The sequence below is a fragment of the Dothidotthia symphoricarpi genome (genome assembly GCF_010015815.1).
Source record: "Dothidotthia symphoricarpi CBS 119687 unplaced genomic scaffold P153scaffold_6, whole genome shotgun sequence".
NCBI lineage: Eukaryota > Fungi > Ascomycota > Dothideomycetes > Pleosporales > Dothidotthiaceae > Dothidotthia > Dothidotthia symphoricarpi.
In genome coordinates this window covers 584515-610118 of record NW_022985013.1, presented here as the reverse complement: position 1 = coordinate 610118, position 25604 = coordinate 584515, and the positions used below count along the sequence as shown (strand labels likewise).

Below are 25604 nucleotides of genomic sequence, written 5' to 3'. Positions count from 1 at the left end.
GTCCCCGCGCGTTGGTCACTCCAGCGAGCCTGTTGTCGCCCGTTCCAGTCGCTCCGCCCTCGCTGGGACCTCCACCGCTCCAGCATGCGTCTGCCATCACCCGTCCATCGACCATGGCCAGATGCCATCGGACCTCCATTGCCCCAGCCCATGCCCGTGTTCTTTGCTGCTTTTTGGCTATTCTGGGTCGCGTAGTTTTGCTCTATCCAACGCACCCGCTCTCGGTCGCCAGAACCCTGCGCGTGTTGAGATATCGCGCTGACCATTCCTCGCAGCCACGTCCATCATCATGTCCTCTTCACCGGGTCATGTTGCCTCCCTACCCTTCGCAAACGGTCACACGTCACCCCTCGGGCTGAATGTCATGACCGCGAACAGCCCCCTCCAGCACAGTGACAGCGATCTGTCCGACACCAGAGAAGCCGCTGCAGCAGACGATGCCTCCGACGCCGACGCGCCCGGGGAAGAGTACGACGAAGACGAGCCCATGGCTGTCGACTCGGACTCGTCGGAGGATGTAGACGCTGAGGGCGAGCCAGACGGCGACTACGACTCCGAATCACCGCCGTCGGAGCAGGCAGAGAGCAGTCGTACTCGAAGCTCAGTCTCCCAGGAGTCGAGGATACCGTCGAAGCGGAAAGCAAGCGCAGAGCCCGACGACTACATGACACAGAACCCCGAGCTATATGGCCTGCGTCGCAGCGTACGTGGCACCGACCGCCTCCATGCACATGAGCTAACTCCAGTCCAGGGTCGTGCCCGCCCAAGTCGTCGCGTCGTAAGTCACCTCTTCACTGATCAAGGAAACTAGTACTGACTCAATTTAGGTTGATAGCAGTGATGAAGAAGATGATTCGGGTTCTGACCAGCCTCGCAAGCGACAGAGAACCGCCTCGCGCAAAGGTGAGTCTGCCCATCCATCATCTCTCCCGAGTCGTGCTAACTCACGCTTCCAGCCTCAAACCAACCGACACCTGTCTTCAGGTCAGCCGACTCTGACTCTGAGTCGGATGGCTACGTCAACGCGCGCAAGAACATCCCAAGCAAGAAGGAACGCCAGCGCCAGCTGCTCGTCGCAGAGGGTCGCCTGCCTCCTTCCCAAGCCGAAGTCCGATTCTCGGCGCGTCGCACAAAGGCCGTGACAAACTACAATGAAGAAGAGGAAGAAGATCCTTTCGTCGAGGACGAAGACGATGAGGCGCCTGGCTATTGGCCCACCGAGGCGGAAGAGAAAGGCCCCATCATCGACAAGATCCTCGATCACCGATCGAAAGACGGGATAGGTGTGTATGCACCATCGTGCTGCATAGGGTCGCCTACTAACTGCGCGCAGAGCTCGATCCCTACTACGTGCAGAAGAAGGACTTTGAGTATCTTGTAAGTGCACCGTGCCACTGCTTTGTATGCGCAGTACTGACTTGGTTCCACTAGATCAAATGGCAAGACAGAGCCCATTACCACTCTTCGTGGGAAGACTACGAGACTGCGTCCACATACAAGGGCTGGCGTAAACTCGACAACTACTTCAAGGGCCCTGTCATGAACGACATGTACTTCCACGCACGGAAGAAGCAGGAGCCCGAGGAGTTCGAGCAGCATATGGTTGCGCGTGAAGCCGAGCGCGAGAGCCAACTTGACTTCCACGTTGTCGAGCGTGTCATCGACGCGCAAGATGGCGAAGACGAGACCGAGTACTTTGTCAAGTGTAAGTGACATACCGTCATCTCTCCCTATCCACATTATCTAACGATTGAGCAGGGAAGGGCTTGACCTATGAGTTCTGCACGTGGGAGCCTGCCTCTCTTGTCAGCCAGCTGTCGCAGGTTGAGATCGACCGCTTTCTCGACCGCTCCTCGAACCGACCCTCTTCAGACACTCGCGAGTCGAACATAAGCACCCGGAGGAAGTTTGTCAAGTTGGACGAGCAACCCGACTATATCAAGTATGGAAAACTGAGATCTTTTCAACTCCAAGGAGTGAACTTCCTTGCACACAACTGGTGTAGAGGTACCAATGTCATTCTGGCCGATGAGATGGGTCTCGGAAAGACGGTGCAAACTGTCTCATTCATGAATTGGCTACGGCACGACCGACGACAGGACGGGCCCTTCATTTGTGTCGTTCCTCTGTCGACAATGCCTGCCTGGGCTGACACCTTCAATAACTGGACGCCCGATGTCAACTATGTCATCTACACTGGCAGGGAAGACGCTCGTAGCACTATCCGAGACAAGGAGCTACTGATCGACGGCAACCCGAGGCGGATCAAGTTCAACGTTCTACTGACTACGTACGAGTACGTCCTTGCTGACTGGCAATTTCTCTCGAGCATCAAGTGGCAGTTCCTTGCTGTCGATGAGGCCCATCGATTGAAGAATCGCGAGTCACAACTGTATGAGAGGCTACTGCAGTTCAATGCACCGAGCCGCCTGTTGATCACCGGCACACCCATCCAAAACACACTCGGAGAGCTCTCTGCCTTGATGGACTTCCTTATGCCTGGCAAGATCACCGTCGACGAGGAAGTTGACCTTGCTTCGGAGGATGCCAGCCACAAGCTTGCCGAGCTCAGCGCAGCCATCCAACCCTACATGATTCGACGTACGAAGGAGAAGGTGGAAAACGACCTGCCTCCCAAGTCTGAGAAGATTCTTCGTGTTGAGTTGTCTGACATTCAGTTGGAATACTACAAGAACATCCTTACTAGGAACTACGAAGCTTTGAATGAGGGCGGTTCTGGACAGAAGCAGTCTCTCTTGAACATTGTCATGGAGCTCAAGAAAGCCAGTAACCACGCCTTGCTCTTTCCAAATGCCGAAGCCAAGTTCCTGAAAGGAGATGCGACAAAGGACGAGACACTCAAGGCCCTCATCACGACAAGTGGAAAGATGATGCTGCTGGATCGACTTCTCGCTAAGCTAAAGGCAGACGGCCATCGCGTCCTCATCTTCAGTCAAATGGTCCACATGCTAGACATTTTGACTGACTACCTCAAGCTGCGAAACTACACGTATCAGCGCTTGGATGGAACTGTTCCAGCAGCCGAGAGGAAGATTGCCATCGACCACTTCAACGCACCTGGAAGCGACGACTATTGTTTTCTTTTGTCCACTCGAGCTGGTGGTCTCGGTATCAATCTGATGACCGCTGACACAGTCGTCATCTTCGACTCCGATTGGAACCCTCAAGCTGATTTGCAGGCCATGGCACGAGCTCATCGTATCGGCCAGCAAAAGCCCGTGAGCGTTTATCGACTTGTTTCGAAGGACACGATTGAGGAAGAGATCCTGGAACGCGCTCGCAACAAGCGTATGCTTGAATTCATCACAATCCAGCGAGGTGTGACGGATCGTGAACAAAAGGAACTCAGCGATAAGATGAGCCGCGCCGCTACCGAGCCAAACTCTGCAGACGACATCAACAACATTCTCAAACGCCGAGGGCAGAAGATGTTCGAGCAGTCTGGAAACCAGAAGAAGCTCGAAGAGCTCGATATTGATGCTGTTCTCGAGAACGCCGAGGAACACAAGACGGAGCAGGCGGCAGGTCTTACATCTGACGGTGGTGAAGAATTCCTCAAAAACTTCGAGTACACCGACGTCAAGATTGATCTTGAGTGGGACGATATCATTCCAAAGGAGGACCTCGAAGCTGTCAAAGCCGAAATTCAATCACGCAAAGACGAGGAGAAGACGCAAAAGCTGCTCGAGGAGAACGCTCCACGGAAACGCAAAGCAGCCTCAGCAAGCGCACGAGAGCAGCGAGCTGCCAAGAAGCGAGCTTTGGAGGCTGCCAGAGATGATGACATTGATGACGAGCCATCTGAAGACGAGAAAGATGACAACGTCAAGCGAGATCCAAAGCGTCCCCTCAACGTGAAGGAAATTCGCAATCTCATCAAAGCCCACGAACGTTATGGCTCTCTTGAGGAGCGTAGCGATGAGATGCTTCGTGCAGCCAAGTTGGTCGGCCGTGACCTGAATGTTGTCAAGTCTACTCTGGATGAGGTTGTCAATACAAGCGAGGACCTCGTCAAGCAGGAACAGACCAGGCTCAAGAAGTTGGAGGTTGATGCCAATCGCCCTCTTACGAAGAAGGACAAGAAGGCTGTGCTGTTCGATTTCCGTGGTACCAAGAAGAACAATGCTGAAACCATCATCGGGCGGCCCATTGAGATGCGGATTTTGAAAGAAGCCGTCGATGGCGTTGCTGATTGGCGCAACTTCCGCGTTCCAGATGCGATTAAGCCAGCAAGCTATTCTTGTCCTTGGGGTGCTCGGGAGGATGGCATGCTCTGCGTTGGTGTCAAGCGTCACGGCTACGGCGCCTGGCCTCAGATACGAGATGATCCGGATCTTGGATTGGGCGAGAAGTTCTTCCTTGAGGAGCATCGCGTCGACAAGAAAGAAGAGCGAACCAAAGCAGAAGAGAAAAACGCAAAGTCCCCGGGCGCCGTGCACTTGGTACGAAGGGCGAATTACCTTCTTACCGTGCTCAAAGACAAGACGGGTGCTGCTGATCCCAACGTCAAGCGTCTCATGGAGAACCACCATCGCAACAACAAGAAGCATCACCTGAATATCGCCCGTCGACCAGAGAAGGGTTCGAGTGTTTCTGCTAGCCCGGCGCCGTCTGGTCAAGTGCGCAAGGTTGTGTCACGCGACTCTGAGAGGCCTATGCAGCGTACCCACAGCAACAGCGAGAGCCGGCCTGACAGTCGGCAATACGACAAGAATGGTCATGATCGGTCGAGGAACAGCGATCAGTACAGGCCGTCTGACCGCAAGGAATATCGCAACGACCGTGGTAGCATGGACCGTCGCCCACAGTTGTTGGAGCGAGTCGGCACTCCGGAATTCCGTCGGAGGGTTAGTGGAGATATGGATAGGCCGCGGCCCAAGGACGACCGACCACAGCTTTCCGAGGAACGAAACCGTTCGAACAGTCAGAGCCATGGCCCTACTCGTAGCGTCGATACCACTCCCAAGCCCAAAGAGAAGAAGCCTGACGACTTCATCGAGCGGAAGCTACGACCTGTGCGCGACAACCTGAGCCGTCTTAAAAAGGCGACGCCCAAGAATTACGCGCAGAAGGATGCTCTCGTGAAGGTGCTGAAAGTCGAGCTGATCGCTATTGGTAACTTCATTCGTGCCGAGACTCGCGACAATGCAGAGCTGGAGGAGCGTCTGTGGTAAGTTCTATCCATTTGTATTATTTGGATGCATGAAGCTAACTGGGCAGGAACTTCACGGTCAACAACTACTGGCCTCGACAGAATATCACGGTTCCCCAGATCAAGGGAATGTACAACAAGATGTTGAGCTCTGAGATGAGTGGAAAGCAGAGCGTGAGCGTGCAGCAGACCAATGGTCAGAAGAACGAATGATAATATAGGAATAAGGACGAGTGAAGCTTCGGTGTGGAAATATTCAGCATATCTAGCATTAACTTCTGCATACGGGCGTTTTCGAAATCACGGCGGCACACGGGTACAGTGTCTGCGGCATAGCGTAGGTGTTTGGGCTCGGTTGGACTACTCGACACATGATAGTTCCCGGGCAGTGTCTGATTTGCTATTTTATTGCATGAGCCGCCTGTTTTGTCATGGCGTGCTCGAATTGGTGTTTATTTTATCTACAAAGGGCGGCGCTTGCTGCGGCATCAAGCATAGTAAGCTGGAGTGTTGAGAAAGCATATACAGTACGGTAGGGCACGGCATGGCATGAGAATACTGCAGCTCTGTATCCTTTTTCAAGACTAAAAATATGAATACTGTGTAGGAGACTGGGTGTCATGCGAGAGAGGCTGCTAGACGCAAGTGGCATGCAAATGATATTAACTCTAAACCCTTCTGACGTGAAGAGATGCATGGTGACTTGGTGCATACGAGGATACGGCACGGACAGGTCACGCGGGTGGAGGCGGTTGCGGTGAGGCGGAGGTTGTGACGGTGGGCGTGCGGGTGGAGAGTGACGGTGCGTGGTCAGTAGACATGTAGAATGACGTCCAATGACAAGGGCTCGGGCGGGCTCGTGCCTCAACTTAGCAATTTTGATGCGCCTTGCTAAGGAAAGGGCTTTGCCCATCAGGGTGCTAAGCGGCTTGAGATATCATAGTCGCGACTCCCACTGATGTGAACTTTGTCGTCTTCTTTGCTCTGCTGCAGCTTCCCGCCATGCTGCATCCGCGAGACGCGCTGATATGCGGGCTGCTTCTTTGGGGCACTCCCTCGAGCGCAGCCCCGCCCAGTGCAGATCTCAACCGCGAGGCTGGGAACAGTGACGCTGCTGGACGACGACGACTGACAGGCCGGTTTTTGCATATTACGGGTGAGTGACGGACGGTGATGTTGGGGCGTGGTAAGGCGCGGTGAGCTGAGACGCTGCAGATTTCCACCCGGACCCCTTCTACAAAACATACTCGAGCACCACGGCAGAAGCAACGTGCCACCGCCAACGGGGCCCTGCAGGACTCTATGGCGCGGAGACGTCGGGCTGCGACTCGCCTTTTTCCCTCATCAACGAGACGTTCAAGTGGATAAACGACCATGTCAAGGATGATGTCGACTTTGTGGTCTGGACGGGCGACTCGGCGCGACACGACAACGACGAGGCGCTTCCCAGAACGCAGAAACAAGTCATACAGCAGAATGAGTTCCTCGTGTCCAAATTCGCCGAAGTCTTTGGGCAGAAGGATCACGATAGTGGGCGGACGGATGGCTTTGCTATTCCTGTGGTGCCCACGTTTGGCAACAACGACATTATGCCACACAATATCATGCTTCAGGGGCCGAGCAAGTGGACGAAGAAATACCTCGACATCTGGCGGAACTTTATTCCTGAGGAGCAGAGGCATCAGTTCCAGCAGGGAGGCTGGTTCTCGGTTGAGGTGATTCCAGGGAAGTTGGCTGTCGTCAGCTTGAACACGCTGTGAGTAGTACCAGTACGACAATCGCCAGAAAAGCACCAACTGACACATGACAGTTACTTCTTCACCTCCAACTCGGCCACAGATGGCTGCGCGAACAAGCGCGAACCCGGCTACGAACACATGGAGTGGCTGCGCATCCAGCTCCAGATCATGCGCGACCGCGGTATGAAGGCTATCCTGATGGGCCACGTGCCGCCCGCGCGCGTCGGTAGCAAGAGCAGCTGGGACGAGACGTGCTGGCAAAAGTACACGCTGTGGCAGCGGCAGTACCGCGATGTCATCGTCGGCTCGCTCTACGGACACATGAACATCGACCACTTCATGCTGCAAGATTTCGAGCACATCGACAAGGACACCGAGAATGGCAGGATGGCAAACAGCCCCAGCCAGGAGGGAATTCACAGCGAGATTGGCTTACTTGAAGATGGCGAGCTCACGGTGGCTTCGGCGTCGGATTACCTGCTTGGTCTGAGAGAGGCGTGGGCTCAGCTTCCCTCGCCGCCTGCTAAGTCGGATAAGAAGTCACGCTCAGGAAGAAGAACCTTTGACGACGACGACGACGACGAGCTGTCGATTTGGGAGTGGCTGGTCTCCAAGGTTTCCGACCTGTCAAACAGGAGAAAACCAGGACAGAGCGACAAGCAAAAGTACCTCGAAAAGATCGGAGGCCGATACGCAGAACGCTACAGCTCGACACTCGTCGCACCCAGCGTCGTACCAAACTACTTCCCCACGCTGCGCATCATCGAATACAACATCACAGGCCTCGAGCACATCCGTCTATCCCCCCTCCTCAACAATACCACACAATCCCCGCTCGACAAACCATCCACACAGTCCCCACTCACAGACCACGCCTTCGACCACGACGCAGCCTACAAGCGCGACATATCCGCCATCCAGACCCAGAAAAACAAAAAGAAACACACCCCCCACAAAGGCCCCCGGAAATACAAATTCAAACTCCCCGCCCCTCCCTCCCCCGCATCCCCGCCAGGCCCCGCTTACTCCCCCCAATCCCTTACCTGGACGCGCTACACGCAGTACTTTGCAAACCTAACGCACATTAACAACGACTTCCTCGATCCGAAACAAAATACGGATATCGATGCAAATGAATCGCCAAACGCCCGAGCCCCACACACCATCTTCGGCCTCGCCCTCAGCTCTGGGGGCAAGATAGAAAATACCCGCTGGAAAGAGGGGAAACACGGGAAACATCAGGGTAAACAGCCTCGTCCGGAACCTCACCCTAATCCCTTCAAGTATGAAATCGAATACGATACTAAGCGAAGAGGGTTCCCGGATCTGACTGTCAGGCGCTGGGTCGAGTATGCGCGGCGGATTGGGAGTGGGGCGGCGGCGGAAATGAATGAGGGGATGGGGGAGGTGGAAGTAGACGGCGGGAAGAAACATAAGCATAAACATAAACATGCGGATTCCAAGGAGTGGTTTACGTTTGTGAGGCGTGCGTTTGTGGGCACTATGGATCCGCGCGAGATTAAGGAGGTTTTTGGGAGGGCCGGGAGGGCGGAGATGCAGTCGTATGAGAATGGGCATGGGCTAGATACGGAAGAACAAGAGGAAGAAGAAGAGGTTATGGAGCTTTGATGCTCGCTCGCAGTGTTGGAAAGGGGGCATAGATAGATACCCTCTCCTCGCTTTTTCGCTGGACGTTTTCCGTATTTTTCTTGGTTTGGTTTATACATTGGTTGGGTTAGCGTTGCATCATGGGCATGTCGAAGTCTAGCATATATTCTTTTTCTCATGGCGTTTTCAAGGAGCATAGAGGAGTGGGTTGGTGGGTCGAATATACTCATACATTATCCACACACATCCACATTCACATTCACACTCACATTCAACACGGTGACTCCAAGCATCACAACTCGAACTTGCAAAATGTCCAATGCTCCTGGTATTGTCCTACGTCCATATCCCCCAGTTCAGTCCAGTGCAAAACCAGCCTCCAAAAAGATGATCATGCAAGATATGATAAAATCCAGGCAAACGCACGCTAGAACCCAACCCAATTCCTACGCCTCCAAAAGACTTTTCCCCCAGAAAATATATGCCGTCGCAAAAGTCGCAAAAGCTCCGGGCTATGTAAAAAGATCTGAGAATATGGTATACTGGTACGAAAATTCCACAGGCCGTGCTGATATGATGGGGAGGTTCCGGGTTCGAGTGATCGAATTGGACCTCGACGAAAGGCGAACTTCCAAGTTATGTGTGACCTGACGAAGGGTCGGGAGACGAAGGAGACGAGTACGATGTGTGCACACCAGCTGTAGGTATGGATATGAATACCACGGCTCCATCTGCCGTCACTCATCGCCATCGCCATCGCCACCGTCATTGAATTCAGGCTCGGAGTCGACAGCCCAGAAGATAAAAGGCCCATTGTAATCTCTCTACAACGTGTTAGTTCCCGAACCCACCCACACGTAAATCCATGACAAGCGCTTACATCAAAATCGACATTGCGCCCTGAAGCGAACCACCACCGCCCCAAGATGATGCGGCCCCCAGGCAACACCACGCCCTCGTAGGCCCAAAGATTGTCCTGCGCCACTTGATCCAAGTCATCCGTGAAATGCTTCATGAACGTGATGCGTTGCCAGCCGGGGATTCCTCCTTGGTCAGGGAGGGCATTGAGCCAGCCAATGGCGTAGAAGTCGTCGGCCAGATCAGAGCCACTACCTATGAACTGGAGGTTCTTTGACTTGGCATCGTCTGGAGTTGATTTCGGTTTGCTTCTACCCTGCGTCTTGATGGGCGGTCCTCCCAAGTCTCGTAGTGACTGTAAGCGATCTTCGAAGATTGGTGGCCATCGTAACTTGCCGCCTTCGTTGAATTCGATGGTCAGTGACTAGATATCGTTAGCGAACGAGGTCTACCAATGGGAGAAGAAACAATCTTTTACCTGAATCTGTCCCTCGTCCACATTCTTGTCGGAGAAATACTCATCGCCGACCTTGTCAGCAGGAACCTTTCGAAGCCTTTCAATCTCCAGGGGGTCAAGAAAAGAGTAAGTCCCCTTCCAGTGTCTACACAACGGCTGGACGCCCTGCCGTAAAGGCTCTCGCCATACTGACGGCTTCTGCGTTACCGACAGCTCTTCCATTGCAGAAAATAGCGTTACTACCTCTTCGTCCATCATATGGTGACGGAAGAAGTTCAAGCAGTGCAGTATCCAATCCATATTCACGTCTTTGAGTTCGGGGCCACTGTAAATCGGAGCGGTGTTAGTCGGCATGTAGACGGCTCGCTGCGACTCTTCAACTGCGAAGACGCCGTGCTTCGTTCCCTCAAGTTGGAATAGAAAGTGAGAGCACATTAGCTTCACAGCCCCCAACGTCTGGTTCACAGTGTCCTTCTCGCCTCTGGCTGGCGGAGGCGCGCGGCGGTCGCTCAGAAGCATCTTAGAGTTGAGGGTGAAGTTCAAAAGATGAGTTTGGTTCTTGCAGTACGGACGGCCATACTCGTCAAGTTGGGATCCGCCCTGAAAGGACTCTGCAACATGTCAGTTCCGTGTGAGTTGAATCAGATGGCAGCCGACAGACTTACCAAGGATGAGGTCTTTCAGAACTTCCAAAACATCCACCTCCCGCTTCTTGTGACCACGAAAGAAGTCGTACACAATACCTCGACGAAGCTGCTTGCAGCGAAGTTGGTATGTTCTCTTCATCTCCTTGTTAGACATGCCCTCCTTGGCAGCATACTTCTCCCGAAACCTTGCACGCCAGAAAGAGTACTTGTCAGCGTCGATCGCATCGTTCGTGCTTCTACAGATCAAACGGAAGGTAGCAATATCCTTGTCGGTATCTAGTTCGTGGGCGATGACCTTGTTAAGCTGTTGAAGAGGATTAGATGAGCGCCACTCAGGTCTTGGATAGAGGACTTGCCTCGATGGGAAGTGTGTTGAACGCCGTCGTGGATGAGGGCTGGTAGAGAGGCATTGCGTGTTGGCCGGGGAAAGAGCATGTATCGTCCAAAATATGTGGCTGGTCGGTCGATAGTGCTGAGCGGTCGAGTACGGCTAGAAGCGTTGACGAAAGAGAGAGGTCGCGGTACTTAACGTTCTCCCAGGTGATAGAGAGGTGGAGACTGTCAACTTCTGGTGAGGGAAATATGACTCGCTGTCTGATCAATGGTGAAAGCAGCTGACGAGTAGAACCTCGATGCTAACAGAAGGTGAGTGTGCGTCCGGCACCGCCTCTCTTCTTGACCACCACGTCGAAACTCCCAGACCAAGCCAAGTAGACACAGACTCGTCGTTATTGTTGAGATGCTAATGGCACCAATGGAACACTACGAGACTGAGAAACAAACGCTCCTGCTTGCTTGCCCGATGACTTACGAATGGGCAAGATGGCCAACACACGCTTACAAACGACGTGGTTTGTCGACAAATGCGTTTGCAAGTGCCTTGCGGGGCGTTCTCCAACGGCAGAAGCTGTAGCAAAGGAAGGGCGGCGCTGATGACACTGCGAGGACTTCTGGTGCGATGTGGTTGCTAGGCACCACTTCCAGACGGTGACGCCTACCTATCCAAGTACGGATAATCGACTCACTACTTTCCAAGTCCAAAAAGAAGAAGGAGCGATGAGGTTGATTGGCTCTCCGTGCTCTTTGCTCCTTAAACCCCTCTTCTCCCCAAAGACTACATTGTCATTATGAAGAAGTTAGAGAAATGCAGAACTCGAGAAGAAATCACGAAACAAAACAGAGATAGACAGGAGTTACAGTCAACGCTTGTCATTTTTGAGAAACTCCAGATATACCTACAGGACTCATGTCATAGGATTTTGGCCACGAGTTCAAACGTTCCAGCCCGATACCACAGCACTTGTTTGATGTTCTCAGACCATCTGTAGCGCACCAACGAACCCCGCGCCCAAAAGCCAATAACTTGCCTCATTCATGCCCGCCTTACTCTGAGCACTACCAGTAGGCTGCGACGCACCACTCGTCGTCGTCGCACTTGGTGAGGCGGTCGGCCGCCCGCTTGGTGTCCCGCTTGGTGCCACGACCACTGGGCCTTCACTCACATCGTTCACACCACTACCATCATCCCTAGTCACGACATAGATCTCGCCAGTCGAATCGCTGCTCATGAAAAGCCTACCTTGGCTGTCCCATGCAAGTCCTACAGGTCGGAAACAACTACCGGGACACGCGGACATGTCTGGGTTTGCTACAATGTCGATGGCTGCAGTCTGGCTGTCAGACGAAGCGATGGGTGAGCCGTTACCGTCAAACTGAACAAGGCTGAGTTTGTAGCCTATGGGCTCGTCGCGGTTCCTACGAATAAGATTAGCGACAAAGTGCTCAACACAAGAGAGATGATGTAGTTACCAAGAACCGTGGAATGCCACCCAAGCCGCAGTGCCTTCGGTGTTGAACTTCAAATCAAGGGGAGCCATATGAGCGGCGAATGTCAGTCTTGGGGCTACTCGGTCGTTCTGGCATAGATTGTCGTTCACAGTATCAGTCTGATTGCCAATTGCAACCTGCGAGCCAGTCTGTATGCCATTATTGTTCGGGATCTCGTCAACGTCCCAAGCCGCAAAGCAACTAGGGTAGCCATAATTCCCGCCTTGTTGTTCAGTAGCGGTCCCGTTCAGGAATCCGTGGTAGTTCATCTCCTCACCAGGATTGTTCTGGTGGACATTCTCGCCATTTCTCGCGAAGTTGTCAACGCTGTTCTCGACAGAGTAGATGGCGCCTGAAGCCGGATCTTCGGCAACGCCCACCGAGTTCCTCAATCCCCAACCGAGCAGCAGTCCATCGTCGATGTATGAGTACTCAGAGCCTGTTGCATTGGCCATGTTGAACGCTTTGATCGTCGAGATCCCCGTAGATACGTTCAAAGCGGACGGATCAATGTTTCCGAGGCTACCACGGCTCACGAGTAACATATCTGGGACGTTCTGGGTAATGAGCAAAGTACGCGTCTCATGGCCGCCGTCGTCGCCCAAATCTCCGATAACAACTCGAGAAGAAGATGTAGTGCTGCCTTGCGAAGCATCATAGTTCCAGGCGTAAACGTCAGTCGCAGAAGAGCCGTAGAGCGTGCGCCCATCCCGAGAGAGAGCAATGCCGTGGTTCAGCTATTATCGTTCAGCACTGGTGATCCAAGACCTGAAGATCAGTATACTCACAGACCCGTCACTAACCACCCTGACCCCCTGTCCCTCGACCCGCACGCAAGCCCCCTCTCCGGCCAGCCTCAGCCTTGTAATTCCTACCGCCTGCTCCACGACCAACAACCCTCCTGCAGCATCGAATTGGATGCCTCTCGGCCTAGTCAGCCCATTAGCCACAACTTGTACGCGAAAGCCCGGAGCCACCGAAGGAGCGGCATGCAGTGCGGCAATTGTTGAACACGCAGATGCAGAGGACGTAGTCTGAGCTTGGACGGCAAGAAGAACGATAGACAACGCAGTTACGCGCCTCAAAGCCATGATGACGTGAGGCAAGGGTGGAGATGAGCGGGGTACAGCTATGCAGGTACAAATACCGATAACCGATAGATTTGAGTCGATGCGATTTGGGTCTTCACGAGGGTATTACAAGAGTGAAGTCGTGTCTCGAGTTGCAAACACTCCTACTACTGCTGAAGCGCGCGCTTCACACACTTTTTACCCCTCAAAGTGGCAATTGCTTCTGTTAACCGGACCTTATCTCGTAGTCGCAGTTGCACCTCTTGGCCTCGCGCTTTCCAAGACACGTCATCGTATTCGCTTCACCCTCGACTCTAAGCCTCATTTGACGAGTACGGAAGGTGCTGTGAACGGTGAGCCGAGACTAATGGAATTGCAATTATTCCGCATGTTCCTGGTGCTGGAACAACTAACTGTTGAGCACCGGTATCATGCGAAGCCCTTGATATCCGTGAGTCAACATCGAGCTAGAGGCACTGCACAAAACCGGTATATGCACGTCGTTTATGTACCTAAGCTGCAAGCCTCAGTTCTCGTCGATCTGCCATAGCCTCGGGATCCGAGGGTGGGCCCAATACGAGCGAACATATCCGCGTCCACATGGAGCTGGTGATTCTGGTACTGGGCGTTAGTTCGCGGGCAAAACTTATGCAGCATACGCGTGTCTATCCAACGAACAACGTGGTAAAAAGCGCGCATTAGTAGATGCATAAGTAGTGTAGATAACTAAATTGAATAACAACAGGCCTTAAGCGAAGAACCGCAGAGACACCGAGCATTACTCGACGTACGGAACAGACTTCTCATCTCAGTCCATCCCGAACACTAGGACCTGACGTGGAATCTCGGCAAGTTAAGCCACAAGATAACCCATGTCAAAATGACTATCTGGAACACTAATCATTGTCGCACCATAACGTTCAGAATGAATTGATAGCACTTTTATTAAGTCATATTGTAAGCTTGTGTATTCGGTAATTCGCCGGCCGTCAAGTATCAATGCTGATTCTGAGGCATCCATGAGTATCCAAGAGAGAAAAAAAAAGAACAGGAAGAGGAACCGAAAAGAAGCCCGCTATTCCCACTTTTGTACATGATGCCAACGTGCTCTGCGGTCTTGTCTCTTCCAGGGACCACACTGGAGTGGTCCTAGACAAGGGGATATTGTATGCCCAGAAATTATAAAACAAGTCTCAGACTCCTCGTTGCACCGCTGCCCTGCGCGTGAATGGAAACGCTTGTGTATGTTGACGTGTTGCTTCGTCGCTTGCGAACCTCTTCTTTTCCGCTGCAACATATGCAAAGTGAAACATGAGAAACGCAAAATCGCTCCAAATGCAATTCACCGGCTGCTCTGGCCGTAGGAGAAGTTATACAAGGCATGAAAGCCGGAATGGATGTTCAATCGACGCTAAAACGCTGTAATCCAAATGAGAGATATCCAGAAGAAATCTTTTGGTTTGCCGCCCAACTCTTCCTGATATCGCAAACCGGTTGGATTCACACTGTTCTGTATGATCGGATGGTTGGTGGGCATATTAAACCAATATGGTCGTGATCGTGCCATAGCATCGTGATGGCCCTCATGCTACATCACCGTCATTAATTTCAACTGCGCCGCGACATCCGCAGCAACGTCTGCATCCCGGTGGAAGAGGTTGCTGAATGGTGGGTTTTCATGCATGGGACTTGTACTTGGACTAGAATATAGTCCTTCCGCATCCCTGATCGCATCTTTGACTTTGTATGTCAGTGTAGCGACGTACGGAACGATGCGTCGTAGAGTCGCAGTATCGAAGGGGACTTTCTTCGACGACGGAGTAGGCGGTGCATCTCCGAGTGGGTCGTAAACGCTTTTGCGTTGTTGTAACGCCTCAATGACTGAGCGGGCTTTGGCTTCCGAATCCTTGCGAGGCCGTGTTATGATAGGTTTGTGATCGGGTGGTGTCGCAGGTACGTTGTATCTGGGTTTTGGAGGTATTGGGGAGGGCTGCGGACTAAATATGTCGTGATCCGATGGCAGAATCGACCTTCTAGGACGTACGGATGGGGAGTTCCTGCCAAAATCCATATTCGGCGATCGTGACTTGCGCAGCGCCCGGGTAAGACTGGGGCTGGTGCCAGGCCCGTCCTCGAAAGGATCGTCCTCGAATCCAACGGAGGAAGGGGGCGACAAACGAGAAACATCTTCGTGGCCAGCCTCTTGGTCTGCGAGATCTATCATGGCGTCCACCTCCTCCCACATCCCAGCAAGCGGACCCTCGACAATAGCAAGCGCAACAGCACGTATTCTGTGTTCCTTGAGCTCTTCGATGAGCAGGCCCCATTCTCGTAATAGGCCAATGTTTGCTAGGACATTGTTCTGTTGCTCTTGGATACTCTTTGGTACGACCATGACTGTGCCGCTGTCGATCCTTTGGGAGCCACTCAAACTCTCCGGGACAGGATCCTCGTGTAGATCGGAAAAGTCAAAATCATCGTTCCAGTCCTCAGTCACACCCTTGCTTCCCACACCCCATGTGCCGAATTTGTTTGTGACGACTGCACTACGTTTGCCAGCTACGTCTGGGACAACAGGCACACTCTGGCTGCGAGCGTGCAGGCCACTGGGCACTCGCCGGCTGGCCGACCGACTGGCTCTGCGATTTGCATCTTTCTTTCCATGTACTGTCCGAGGGCGTGGCGGTGTGTGGCTGCCCGAGTTCTTGTCGGCAGGTTGCTGTTCAGACCAGTCGAATATGCTACTGCGCGCATCTTTGTCGCCGAGGTCTGATGCCAGGCGATATATTGTGGAAGGCTTTGGACTTGTGCCAGACGCTAGCGAGCGGGCGAGTTGTGGCTGTGGTGACACTGGTGTGACAAGGTGGCTAGCTGGTGGGAGATCAATCCAAGGGTCTTCATTGTCCTCCTCGAGGGACCACCTACTGCTGTTGTCATCGTCTCCCGCCCTCGAGTCCCATTCCAGCGTGCCAAGCGAGAGCGGCTTTGGCATGTCTGGGGGTGACGATGGAATGAGCTTGGGAAATAGGGGTACGCCGTGTGTGTGCGGCGCGCTGGGAGTGTCTTGTGATGAGCGCTCGGGTCGTATTGTTCGCACCGGCGTCGAGATGCTGTCTTCCTCCTCGCTGATACTTTGCTGGCCGGAAGCACCATTCGTCTCATAGCCCCCGCATGCGCCTGGAGGCAGGAGGTCTCGCAGGGCGGCGGCCTTGGCCTTGGAAGGGGGTGACTCGTCAAATATGGTTTCAATACGAGGCCCTCGTGCGCCACCCGAAGTGCTTCTGGTTGCGCCGGAGGTACTTCGAGTTGCGCCGCCCGTTCGGATCGAATCATAGACGGTCTCGCTCTGGTAGTCGGCGTCGTCTTCGTCGCAGGAACCCAGAGCCCTCAGGTCGTTATCTGACGAGTCGACCAATGTCGATGCTTGCTCAGACGGCGCCATCGAGAAGCGCGATGGGTGGACCGCCGATCCCGCGACCAGAGTAGGCGAGGGCGGCGTCTGATTGGTTGAGAAGACGGCCGGTTCGCTGCCCGTCAGCTGAGGCGCGCACGCCAAACCACTGTTGTCAGGGACGGGATGCGGCGACGACGTAGAGGCTCCAAACCTAAGGGGTCCGCCATTGCTGCGCGCGAACCGTGCATCGGCGATGCCGGAGGATGTCGCAATCTCCCGCCGCGCGCCAACGAGCATCAGGCCCGTCGACAAGTCGCTGGGTCCTGCGTGCTCTGCGTTCGAGGTGCTGTTGCGCCGCCGTCTGCCCATGGTGAGCACGAGAGGAGCAGAGCGGGCGCGCTGCGTCGCCTGGCGCGAGAGCCTCGCTGCCGTGCGCTGCTTCTTGGCGTTGGTGACAGAGTAGAGGATGTCGGTCACAGAGAAGGAGCGCCTGGGTCGCACGGCTGCATCGTAGGAAATGTCTGCTGCGGGGAGGCTCTCGATACGGCTTGACGGCTCGGCCATGGTTGTGACCATGTTGGTCCCCATGCTAAGCGGGGTGTCTGGCCTGCTCGCAAAGAACGTGCTTTCACCGTCTTCACTCATCGACTCGTCCATATCCACTGCACCCGACGACACGGAACGCGCAAGCACCAACACAGGCTTGTGCTTTTCGTCTGCAAATATTCGCCGGAAGCTTTTTGCACCCGCCGAAAACCCGCTTCTCTTGGCCAGTGTCCTCCCTTTCGCGACTCTTGCTGTGAAGAAGTGTGCGTATTCGACTTCGCTGTCTGTGCTTGACGCAGTAGGCAGCTCGTCCACGGATGGGGCTTCAGCTGTCATTTCCAGCATGGCCGTCTGATTTTGCAACGTTATGGACCTCGCATGGCTGGTGGCAGGGCGGCGAAACGATGGTCGGAGTCCAGAACTTTGCACAGGCGCTTCATGAGACGTGCGCACCGACGAGGATCGTTTTACAAGCTTATTTGGCGCCATTAGGGAAGGTGTGCGCCTGCCAACCACGGGTACAGTCGAGCCGTCACGCGAGAACGCCATTGAGCCATTGGAGCACGTTACGGAGGGCGTCAGCGGCGGCGCAGGGCTGGTGTTTCGGCTTGAATGTTGCGAGTTCGAGATGGCCGAGAAGCGCTTCATCCACGAGGTTCTTCGCGACGGAACATCAACAAGGTCGTTGGGCGCATAACCATTTGCGCTACTCGGCGGAAGCGTTACATCGTCGTATGTCATTCTCCTCGCAATTCGTCGTTGTGGGCGTCCATCCTGACTGTGGCGAGTCGCGACCGACATGCGCGAGCTGGGAGCGACCGAGATAGGGGCACCGAAGGAGGGCGCCGTCGTAGTGTCCGTCGTCGTCGTCGTGAGGGTCTGTACGGCGGTAGGCATCGATCTAAAACCTGAGTGTCTTGCCGGAGCGGCCTTTTTCTTGTTCGGATTCGAGTTCGTGTGGGAGACGTCCAGGGGAGTTCGTCCTATACCAAGGCCGACGGCGGATGCACCAACAACAGTGGCAGTGGCACAGAGCTGTATGGAAAGAATGCGTCAGTCATGGCACCCATTGTGACAAACGTGTGAAGTGTAGTAGTATGCGACAGGCAGGCCGTCGCAATTGTGAGAAACAGGAGCAGCGACAGCGTCAAGACATATCAAAACAACCCGGATGGGCATGGACAGAAGTCAATGCGGTCTGAAGACTCGCAAACAGAGAAAAGCAGTGTAATTACCGTTGGAACAGTTTTCATTCTCGTTGGAGACCAAACCGCCAGAGAGGGCTCACTCGACGAGGCACCTGTGGAGATGCCGTGAGCATTATGGCACGAAACCACGAGCGAGCTGCGCGACGGATAGACGGCGTGAGATTAGAGGGGCTCAATCAGATGTCTGGAAATCGTGCTGCATCCCGGAGCAATGCGTTGAAGGACGGCAAAAGCATCCACAGCGGGCTGGAGCAGAAGAACGGAACTTCAAGGGAGAGGCGGACGGAGGTCTCAAGAAATCCGCTGCTTGTTGCTTCTGGGATCTACCTACATACAGGACTCCCCAGTCCACTTCGAGGCTAGGCTGGACTTTGCCGATGAATTGGGCTGACGGCGGCACGTCCGAAACATGACACGAAGTCGGCACAGACCTCACCTTCGCTCAGTTCCGTCATCGCTCGCTACTGCCTTCAAGATGCTATTTGTCTGCATACAACATGCTCTGGGCTGGCTTTGCATACACTTCCGCGCATCAACACTCCAGATAGGAGCCAGCTGCGGTGACGGGTACCACCACGTTGCGCGACTCTATGTCGAGGATAGCGGCTAGTAACAATCAACACAAATCAGGGACAATGCGCAGAACAGGACCTCTCGCTACTGACGCGCCTAAAATAGTTCTACCATGATACCATCCCGGTTCATTGTAACGCAGAGCGGTGATTCGTGAACACTCGTCTGGAACAAGGTCGCGGGTTCCCTGCAAGCGAGTGGAGATTGTTTGCTGGAGTGATGATCCCGGCGTGCAGTACGTAGTAACCGGTTCATGTACGATATCGTAGCCCGTCGGCCATGGATGCAAGACGAACTTTAGCACGTATTGCCATGGGGCTTCTGTCAACACACCGCGTTACTGCACGTCAGTTGTCTTCGTATACATGTTGATCGGAAAGATAATCAACCGAAGAAGTGATGTAGCAATCAGGTCATCGGTGCACGAAACCTCAAGGGTGTATGTGTCGGCATATCATTTCACCAATTACAGGAACAGGAAAGCTACTGCGTCGAATCCTGGACACCGAAACTGCTCGCACTTCAGCCCCGAGATCTCAACAAGGGTAGGGGAGAGACGGGACCGGAAGTCCATGCCAGCGAGTTTTCGCCTTGGAGATCCTCCAGAGTGATGCGATTGATATGCATGTGGTCGTAACGCTTTGCCGTGTCACATCGTGTGTGCGCCGTAGCCAAGCTTCAAAACGTCTTGTTCCTGGCCCACAAACGTCGTCAACTCGTATACTGGGCCGTCAGATGCGATACGAAGGTTAGCATCGGACGTGTTAATCTGTGGAGGCGCCGTGTCCATCACTCTGGGGAACGGCCACGGCAAGCAGGCACCAGACCTTTTCAACAGAGGGCGTATTGGCGTGCGCGGTTTATCTGGATTCGGTTAATGTGCGGTCAGTGATGCTTGCTTGGCAAACATTCGTAACAAGGACGGCAGGAAATGCGCGTTGCCGGGCACCCCAGAGTAAGATCATACACTGTGCAGGAGGCGTGTTGTGCAGACAGCCTCTCTTATGCAAAGACCGCCCAAGTCTGTTTGATAGCTAAGCGAGTGCCCCGCGCTGATTGGGTCTGCAGCGTTCCGTTCGCTCGTTCCTCTGAGAAAAGAGCGCCACTCCACACTCGACCGCTTCGACAAATTATTGCTTTGCGCGCTGGACGACCTGCTGCCGTGACACCCCGGTAGTGATCTGAAACATTCAACCGCCCCACCATCACCGGTATACCAGAGATATCTGCGAGACGGTGTGGCGTCATTACGTGTTCAGCCCTCGCCGATCCCCTCAACGCCACGCCACCACTTAGGCAATATCAAACGCTGTAGGACAAGCCATCTCCCCGTATTCCCGCACCAGCCAGGACCATGGAGACTGAGATCAGAAGCCGAATCCCTCATATCGACCCTATCCTATCAGAGTATTCGGTGGGGTACTTGACCCATGCTGCCAGTTCGTTCTCGTCTGACTCGGATCCCAATGCCCCCTCTCCGCTCGAGGAGGCTGCTGCGGCCGTGAGTGCGCTATTGCTCTCTGCATCTGGAGATCTCTCGGATCAGAACGAGAAGTCCATTCAGAACCTTGTTAAGCAGTTCACCTCGAGCCTCAGCGCTGCAAATGCAAACGATGGCGACCGACGGCAGCTGGCTCCCTCGGCCAAGAGGCTTGACCAGGCGGTCCATGTGGGCTCGCAGAGGAACATGTCTTCTACCCTCGGCCTAGCAGGTGCCGCCGTTGACCTTGAAAGTGCCAACACACGCAAGGTTGAATCCAGGGTTGACCGCAAGAAGCTGGAGAAAGCCGAGCGTAAGTTGCGTGCCAAACAGGATCGCAAAGAGTTCAAGAACGTCGAATATGAGGCTTCTAGGCTCCTCAATGAGTCTTCTGAGGCACAGAGTTATGAGGAGTTCTACATGGCCGTCAACCCACTGCAGGTCGGCTCTGATTCTACATCGAAGAGTAAAGACATCAAAATTGATAGCTTCGATATCTCTATACCTGGCCTGCGTATTCTCACAGACAGTTCGTTGACTCTAGCTTATGGACGAAGGTATGGTCTGGTAGGTCAGAACGGTATCGGTAAATCCACTTTGCTTCGAGCTCTTGCTCGTCGTGAGGTTTCGATTCCCACGCACATTTCGATTCTCCACGTGGAGCAGGAAGTAAGTTCATGGTCCTGAAGCCCTGATGTCTTGTTCACTAATTGTGTCTCAGATCACTGGAGACGATACTTCTGCTCTGCAGGCTGTTCTAGATGCTGACGTGTGGCGAAAGCACCTGCTGAGAGAACAAGAGGTATGTGGTCGTAGAAGAAGTACCTAGCTCCATCTAACAGTTTTTAGAAAATTGGCAAGGAGCTGAACGAGCTTGAAGCTGAGCGTGCCACTATGGCGGATACATCGACAGATGCTGCAAGACTGGACACACAGCGTGAGGGTCTCGACACGACACTGAGTGACATCCATTCTAAGCTCGCCGAAATGGAATCCGACAAAGCAGAACCTAGAGCAGCTAGCATCTTGGCTGGTCTAGGTTTCTCGACGGAGCGCCAGCAGTATGCCACAAAGACGTTCTCTGGAGGTTGGAGGATGAGATTGGCCCTGGCGCGAGCTCTTTTCTGCGAACCGGACTTGTTGCTGCTCGATGAACCTTCCAACATGTTGGACGTCCCATCTATCACTTTCTTGTCGAACTACCTCCAGGACTATCCCAGTACCGTTCTTGTCGTGTCTCACGACAGAGCCTTCTTGAACGAAGTTGCAACGGACATTATTCATCAGCACTCTGAACGTCTCGACTACTACAAGGGTGGCAACTTCGACTCGTTCTATGCTACCAAAGAGGAACGTCGAAAGACGTTGGCGCGTGAATATGAGAAGCAAATGGGCGAGCGCGCACATTTGCAAGCGTTCATTGACAAGTTCCGATACAATGCCGCCAAGTCGTCTGAGGCCCAATCCAGGATCAAGAAGTTGGAGCGCATGCCAATCTTGCAAGCACCAGAAGCGGAGTACACTGTTCACTTCAAGTTCCCTGAAGTGGAGAAGATGTCGCCTCCCATTATCCAGATGAGCGGCGTCACATTTGGCTATAGTCCGGACAACATATTGCTCAGGAATGTCGATCTTGACGTGCAACTCGACTCTCGTATCGGTATCGTAGGCCCGAACGGTGCGGGTAAGACGACAGCTTTGAAGCTACTCATTGGCGCATTGCAGCCTACTTCCGGGTTGATCTCACAAAATCCTCGACTGAGGGTAGGCTTCTTTGCGCAACACCACGTCGATGCGTTGGACCTCAACGACAGTGCCGTAGGCTTTATGTCCAAGAACTACCACGGGCGGGCGGACGAAGACTACCGCCGTCACCTGGGCGCGTTCGGTATCACAGGCATGACGGGTCTGCAGAAGATGGAGCTGCTATCTGGAGGTCAAAAATCGCGTGTCGCCTTTGCGTGTCTAGCATTGACGAACCCGCACATTCTCGTTTTGGACGAACCTTCCAATCACTTGGATATTGAAGCCATGGACGCGCTGTCAGATGCGCTGAACAAGTTCCAGGGTGGTGTGCTCATGGTCAGTCACGACGTCACGATGCTGCAGAACGTATGCACAAGCTTGTGGGTTTGCGACGACGGCACAATTGAGCACTTTGACGGAACGGTAAAGGACTACAAGCGAAGGATCACAGCGCAGGCCAATGAGGCTGGTGTGGTACGAAAGCACTAAGCGGCGGGACATGGACCTGGTACCCGTTCTACATATGTGGTGAGCCGTGGGCAGTCACAACAACGTCAACACGGGTTGTCAAAAGTCTTTCGCGCTGGGGTGCACCGCGTCTCGTGGTTCCAAGCACGGCATGACACACGGCTAAGTCGCTCGTTCTAGACGCACGCACGAGCTGCAAGTAAAAAATCGCCAATCTTGGCCATCTCCAACTGCGGCTGGGCTATGTCTGGTGTTTTGGATCGCTGTGTGCCAACGGCCATGTTGTTGATTCCATGATGCGCACTGTGATGTTGTGATGAGCGTTCCTTCCCATTTCAGGGCAGGAAGGGGCGCTATGCCTAAACGACAGCCGCCCCGGGCGGTCCACTTGTCACTTCACCCGCGCCAACATCACACTCCAATCTTACCGCACAAGCAGCAAACAACGCGTCCCTCCCCCTTGCTGGCCGTCGCGAATGCATCTTGCCCGCCCGTGATCGACCCGAGCACGCGACTGAGTGATAGCGGCTATTAGCGCCGTGCCCCCTTCAGGCCGTCCAATACACACCACACACCGGCACCTTGTCGCGCACGCAGACTCCCAGCACAAACGGCTTGTCCGTAGTCACTCCTTTGCCTCCGAGCCCCGGCGACCGCGACACCACCACCGACACCAGCAGCGCCCGCGACACGTCCCGTCCGCTCTACACCGTCACGGCGCCCACCAGCGACACCGTGCTGACGACCGGCGAATCGCCCTACCCGCCGCCCTTCTCGTCGCTCTACTTCTCGCCCGAGAACTCCGTCGAGGCACGCAACAAGGCCTGCGCCAACGCCGAGCACCCGTCTCCGCCCGCCTTTGCTGCCGCGCCCCCCTTTACCGCGTCTGAGTCTTCGGCTGCCGCTGCTGCTGCCACCAAAGCCGCCCTCCCGCGCGACACCAAAGACGGCTCCAGCAAGGACCTCGACGACGCAGAGCCGCCCCCGCCCTACAGCGAAGGATCCAGCCCCCTCGAGTCATTCAACTTCGTCATGGCGTCTGCAGGAGGCCCCGCGAGCATCATCACCCAGGTGTCGCAGTCGAGTGGGGGACCACCGATCAACACACTGGGTGCTTCGGGCACCGACGAGAACATCACCCTCGAGCTCAGGTGAGCAGCTGCGCGCGGTGCGACGTGACGAGCGAGTGCTGACTGTGACTGCAGAGGAACCCGCTTCACCCTGTCACGCGACGAGCTGCTGACTCTGCCCGAGTTTGTTCTGCTCTCGCTCTTCCCCAATGGCCTGCTTCCAGACGGCCACATGAACTCCTACCACGATGGAGATGTATACCCAGTCGACGTTGGTACCCCCGATTCTCCTTCCCCTCCCACCAGTCCACCCCTAGGCCCAGTTGCCAAGATTGTGTACCACCTCTCCAACCCCGCATTATACTTATCTGACAATCTCTATCCTTCACAGTACGATCCGACATCCCTGCACTACATGCTGGACTTTTTCCGAAATGTAGCCCAGACCATCCCCGCGTCGCCTCCCTCGCCGACTGCCGCCCCCGACCACGCTGCTGAAGCGGTGCCCATTGAACCCACCCCAGGTTCCGCCAGGGACATGCTGCAGGACCGTGCTGGCATCATCGTTCTGCGTGAGGATCTCGACTTCTATGTCATCCCACCCTACCGCGACATCACCCAGCCAGAGATGCTCGATGTCAAGCGGGCTGCAGGAGAGGCATTGCTCGGACAGGGCGGTATCTTCTCAGGTCTCAGGAAAAGCGAGGAGCCAGGAACCACAGAACAGCACCTCATTGAGATGCTGACTGCGGGGTACGGATATTTCCCTCCTCTCCATGTGCAATACGTGCTAACTGTTGATATCTAGTGGCTTCAACCACAACGACCACTGGGGCCACCGCTCTGGAGAGCCAAACAAAGCAGTCATCTGCAGCATCGCTCTTGCACGCCTACGCACCGACATCAAGGGTAACGACCTTGCTAACAGCAACGCTGTCGGAATGGCACAGAAGCTGCTTCTCTTCTGGAGGAAGCCAGCTCGCCGATGCTGGTGGGAGGGTGTTGAGCTCGACAACGTCAAGGGTGTCGAGGGCAAGCTCAAGGTGTGGATTAGGAGAGTATGGACGCTCGAAATGGTAAGAGTTCTCGATCGATGATTCGATTTTTTTCACTAACCGCAACCACAGAGTGTCATTGGCCTGCGTTAAGGCGTTCCAATGTATTCCCATGGGCTATGCCTATTGTTTAAACTCACACTCTCACCTCTATCGGTCGGCTTGTGAGTTGTTTTGTTCCCGAGGGGTGGATTTCCTTGAGCGGATTTGTTTTTTTCTCTCTTCACTTTGATACCTCTCTGCATTTGTCTATTGTTACAGACACCATACAAATGTCAGTCATCCATAGCAAGCGTTGGGCATAGGGTCATACATTCTGTCTAATTAAATAAAAAGGGTGTATGCTTTTGTATAGTCATAGCAATGTCTAGGGCTGCGGTTAAATTGTAATATCATTTTCCTTGAGCCTTTACCGTGTGCTTGTGATATCGTCAGTGGGTGGCATGTCTTGTCTTGTCTCGAGTGTTGTTTGTCTAATCCAATTCTTCACTTCGTTGTCTTTACTGCAATCAATATCTCTTTTTTTTCCTCCGTTTCTTCGACTTTTGTTTCATCCCATCACATCTACCACACCACCGTTCTGAGCAGCAGAAGAAGAAGAAGAAGAAGAAGAAGAAGAAGAAGAAGAAGAAGAAGAAGAAGAAGAAGAACAGCACCAACACATCCGCCATATCCATTTCCATAT

The 25604-nt window shown here is 54.0% G+C and overlaps 7 protein-coding genes across 7 annotated transcripts; 4 read left to right on the top strand and 3 right to left on the bottom strand.

Moving 5' to 3' along the window:
• The first annotated feature begins 14 nt into the window (after positions 1-14).
• On the top strand, positions 15-5309 carry P153DRAFT_365028 (uncharacterized protein). Its single transcript, XM_033667733.1, has 7 exons — positions 15-703; positions 752-778; positions 828-903; positions 957-1283; positions 1334-1377; positions 1432-1705; positions 1759-5309. The coding sequence occupies exons 1-7, from the start codon at positions 290-292 to the stop codon at positions 5193-5195; spliced, it is 4599 nt and encodes a 1532-aa protein (XP_033525826.1). The 5' UTR covers positions 15-289; the 3' UTR covers positions 5196-5309.
• A 759-nt stretch (positions 5310-6068) lies between these two features.
• On the top strand, positions 6069-8761 carry P153DRAFT_311813 (Endopolyphosphatase). The gene is made up of 3 exons (XM_033664822.1): positions 6069-6329; positions 6389-6929; positions 6984-8761. The coding sequence occupies exons 1-3, from the start codon at positions 6176-6178 to the stop codon at positions 8539-8541; spliced, it is 2253 nt and encodes a 750-aa protein (XP_033525825.1). The 5' UTR covers positions 6069-6175; the 3' UTR covers positions 8542-8761.
• Positions 8762-8834: 73 nt separating this feature from the next.
• Positions 8835-11248, bottom strand: P153DRAFT_421501 (uncharacterized protein). The gene is made up of 5 exons (XM_033672319.1): positions 10839-11248; positions 10501-10786; positions 9857-10446; positions 9401-9802; positions 8835-9344 (listed from the first exon to the last, which is right to left on the bottom strand). The coding sequence occupies exons 1-5, from the start codon at positions 10890-10892 to the stop codon at positions 9258-9260; spliced, it is 1419 nt and encodes a 472-aa protein (XP_033525824.1). The 5' UTR covers positions 10893-11248; the 3' UTR covers positions 8835-9257.
• Positions 11249-11529: 281 nt separating this feature from the next.
• Positions 11530-13572, bottom strand: P153DRAFT_335729 (soluble quino protein glucose dehydrogenase). The gene is made up of 3 exons (XM_033665669.1): positions 13098-13572; positions 12292-13046; positions 11530-12237 (listed from the first exon to the last, which is right to left on the bottom strand). The coding sequence occupies exons 1-3, from the start codon at positions 13398-13400 to the stop codon at positions 11796-11798; spliced, it is 1500 nt and encodes a 499-aa protein (XP_033525823.1). The 5' UTR covers positions 13401-13572; the 3' UTR covers positions 11530-11795.
• Positions 13573-14821: 1249 nt separating this feature from the next.
• On the bottom strand, positions 14822-18794 carry P153DRAFT_195481 (uncharacterized protein). Its single transcript, XM_033662457.1, has 3 exons — positions 18555-18794; positions 16305-18354; positions 14822-16250 (listed from the first exon to the last, which is right to left on the bottom strand). Exons 1-3 carry the CDS (start codon positions 18570-18572, stop codon positions 14968-14970), a joined length of 3351 nt encoding a protein of 1116 aa, XP_033525822.1. The 5' UTR covers positions 18573-18794; the 3' UTR covers positions 14822-14967.
• A 1660-nt stretch (positions 18795-20454) lies between these two features.
• On the top strand, positions 20455-22815 carry P153DRAFT_286683 (P-loop containing nucleoside triphosphate hydrolase protein; the record flags this gene model as incomplete). Its single annotated transcript, XM_033663484.1, has 2 exons — positions 20455-21249; positions 21430-22815. The coding sequence occupies 2 exons, from the start codon at positions 20455-20457 to the stop codon at positions 22813-22815; spliced, it is 2181 nt and encodes a 726-aa protein (XP_033525821.1).
• Positions 22816-23826: 1011 nt separating this feature from the next.
• P153DRAFT_286185 (uncharacterized protein) lies at positions 23827-24961 on the top strand (the record flags this gene model as incomplete). Its single annotated transcript, XM_033663451.1, has 3 exons — positions 23827-23945; positions 24000-24617; positions 24673-24961. 3 exons carry the CDS (start codon positions 23827-23829, stop codon positions 24959-24961), a joined length of 1026 nt encoding a protein of 341 aa, XP_033525820.1.
• Between the last annotated feature and the right edge of the window lie 643 nt (positions 24962-25604).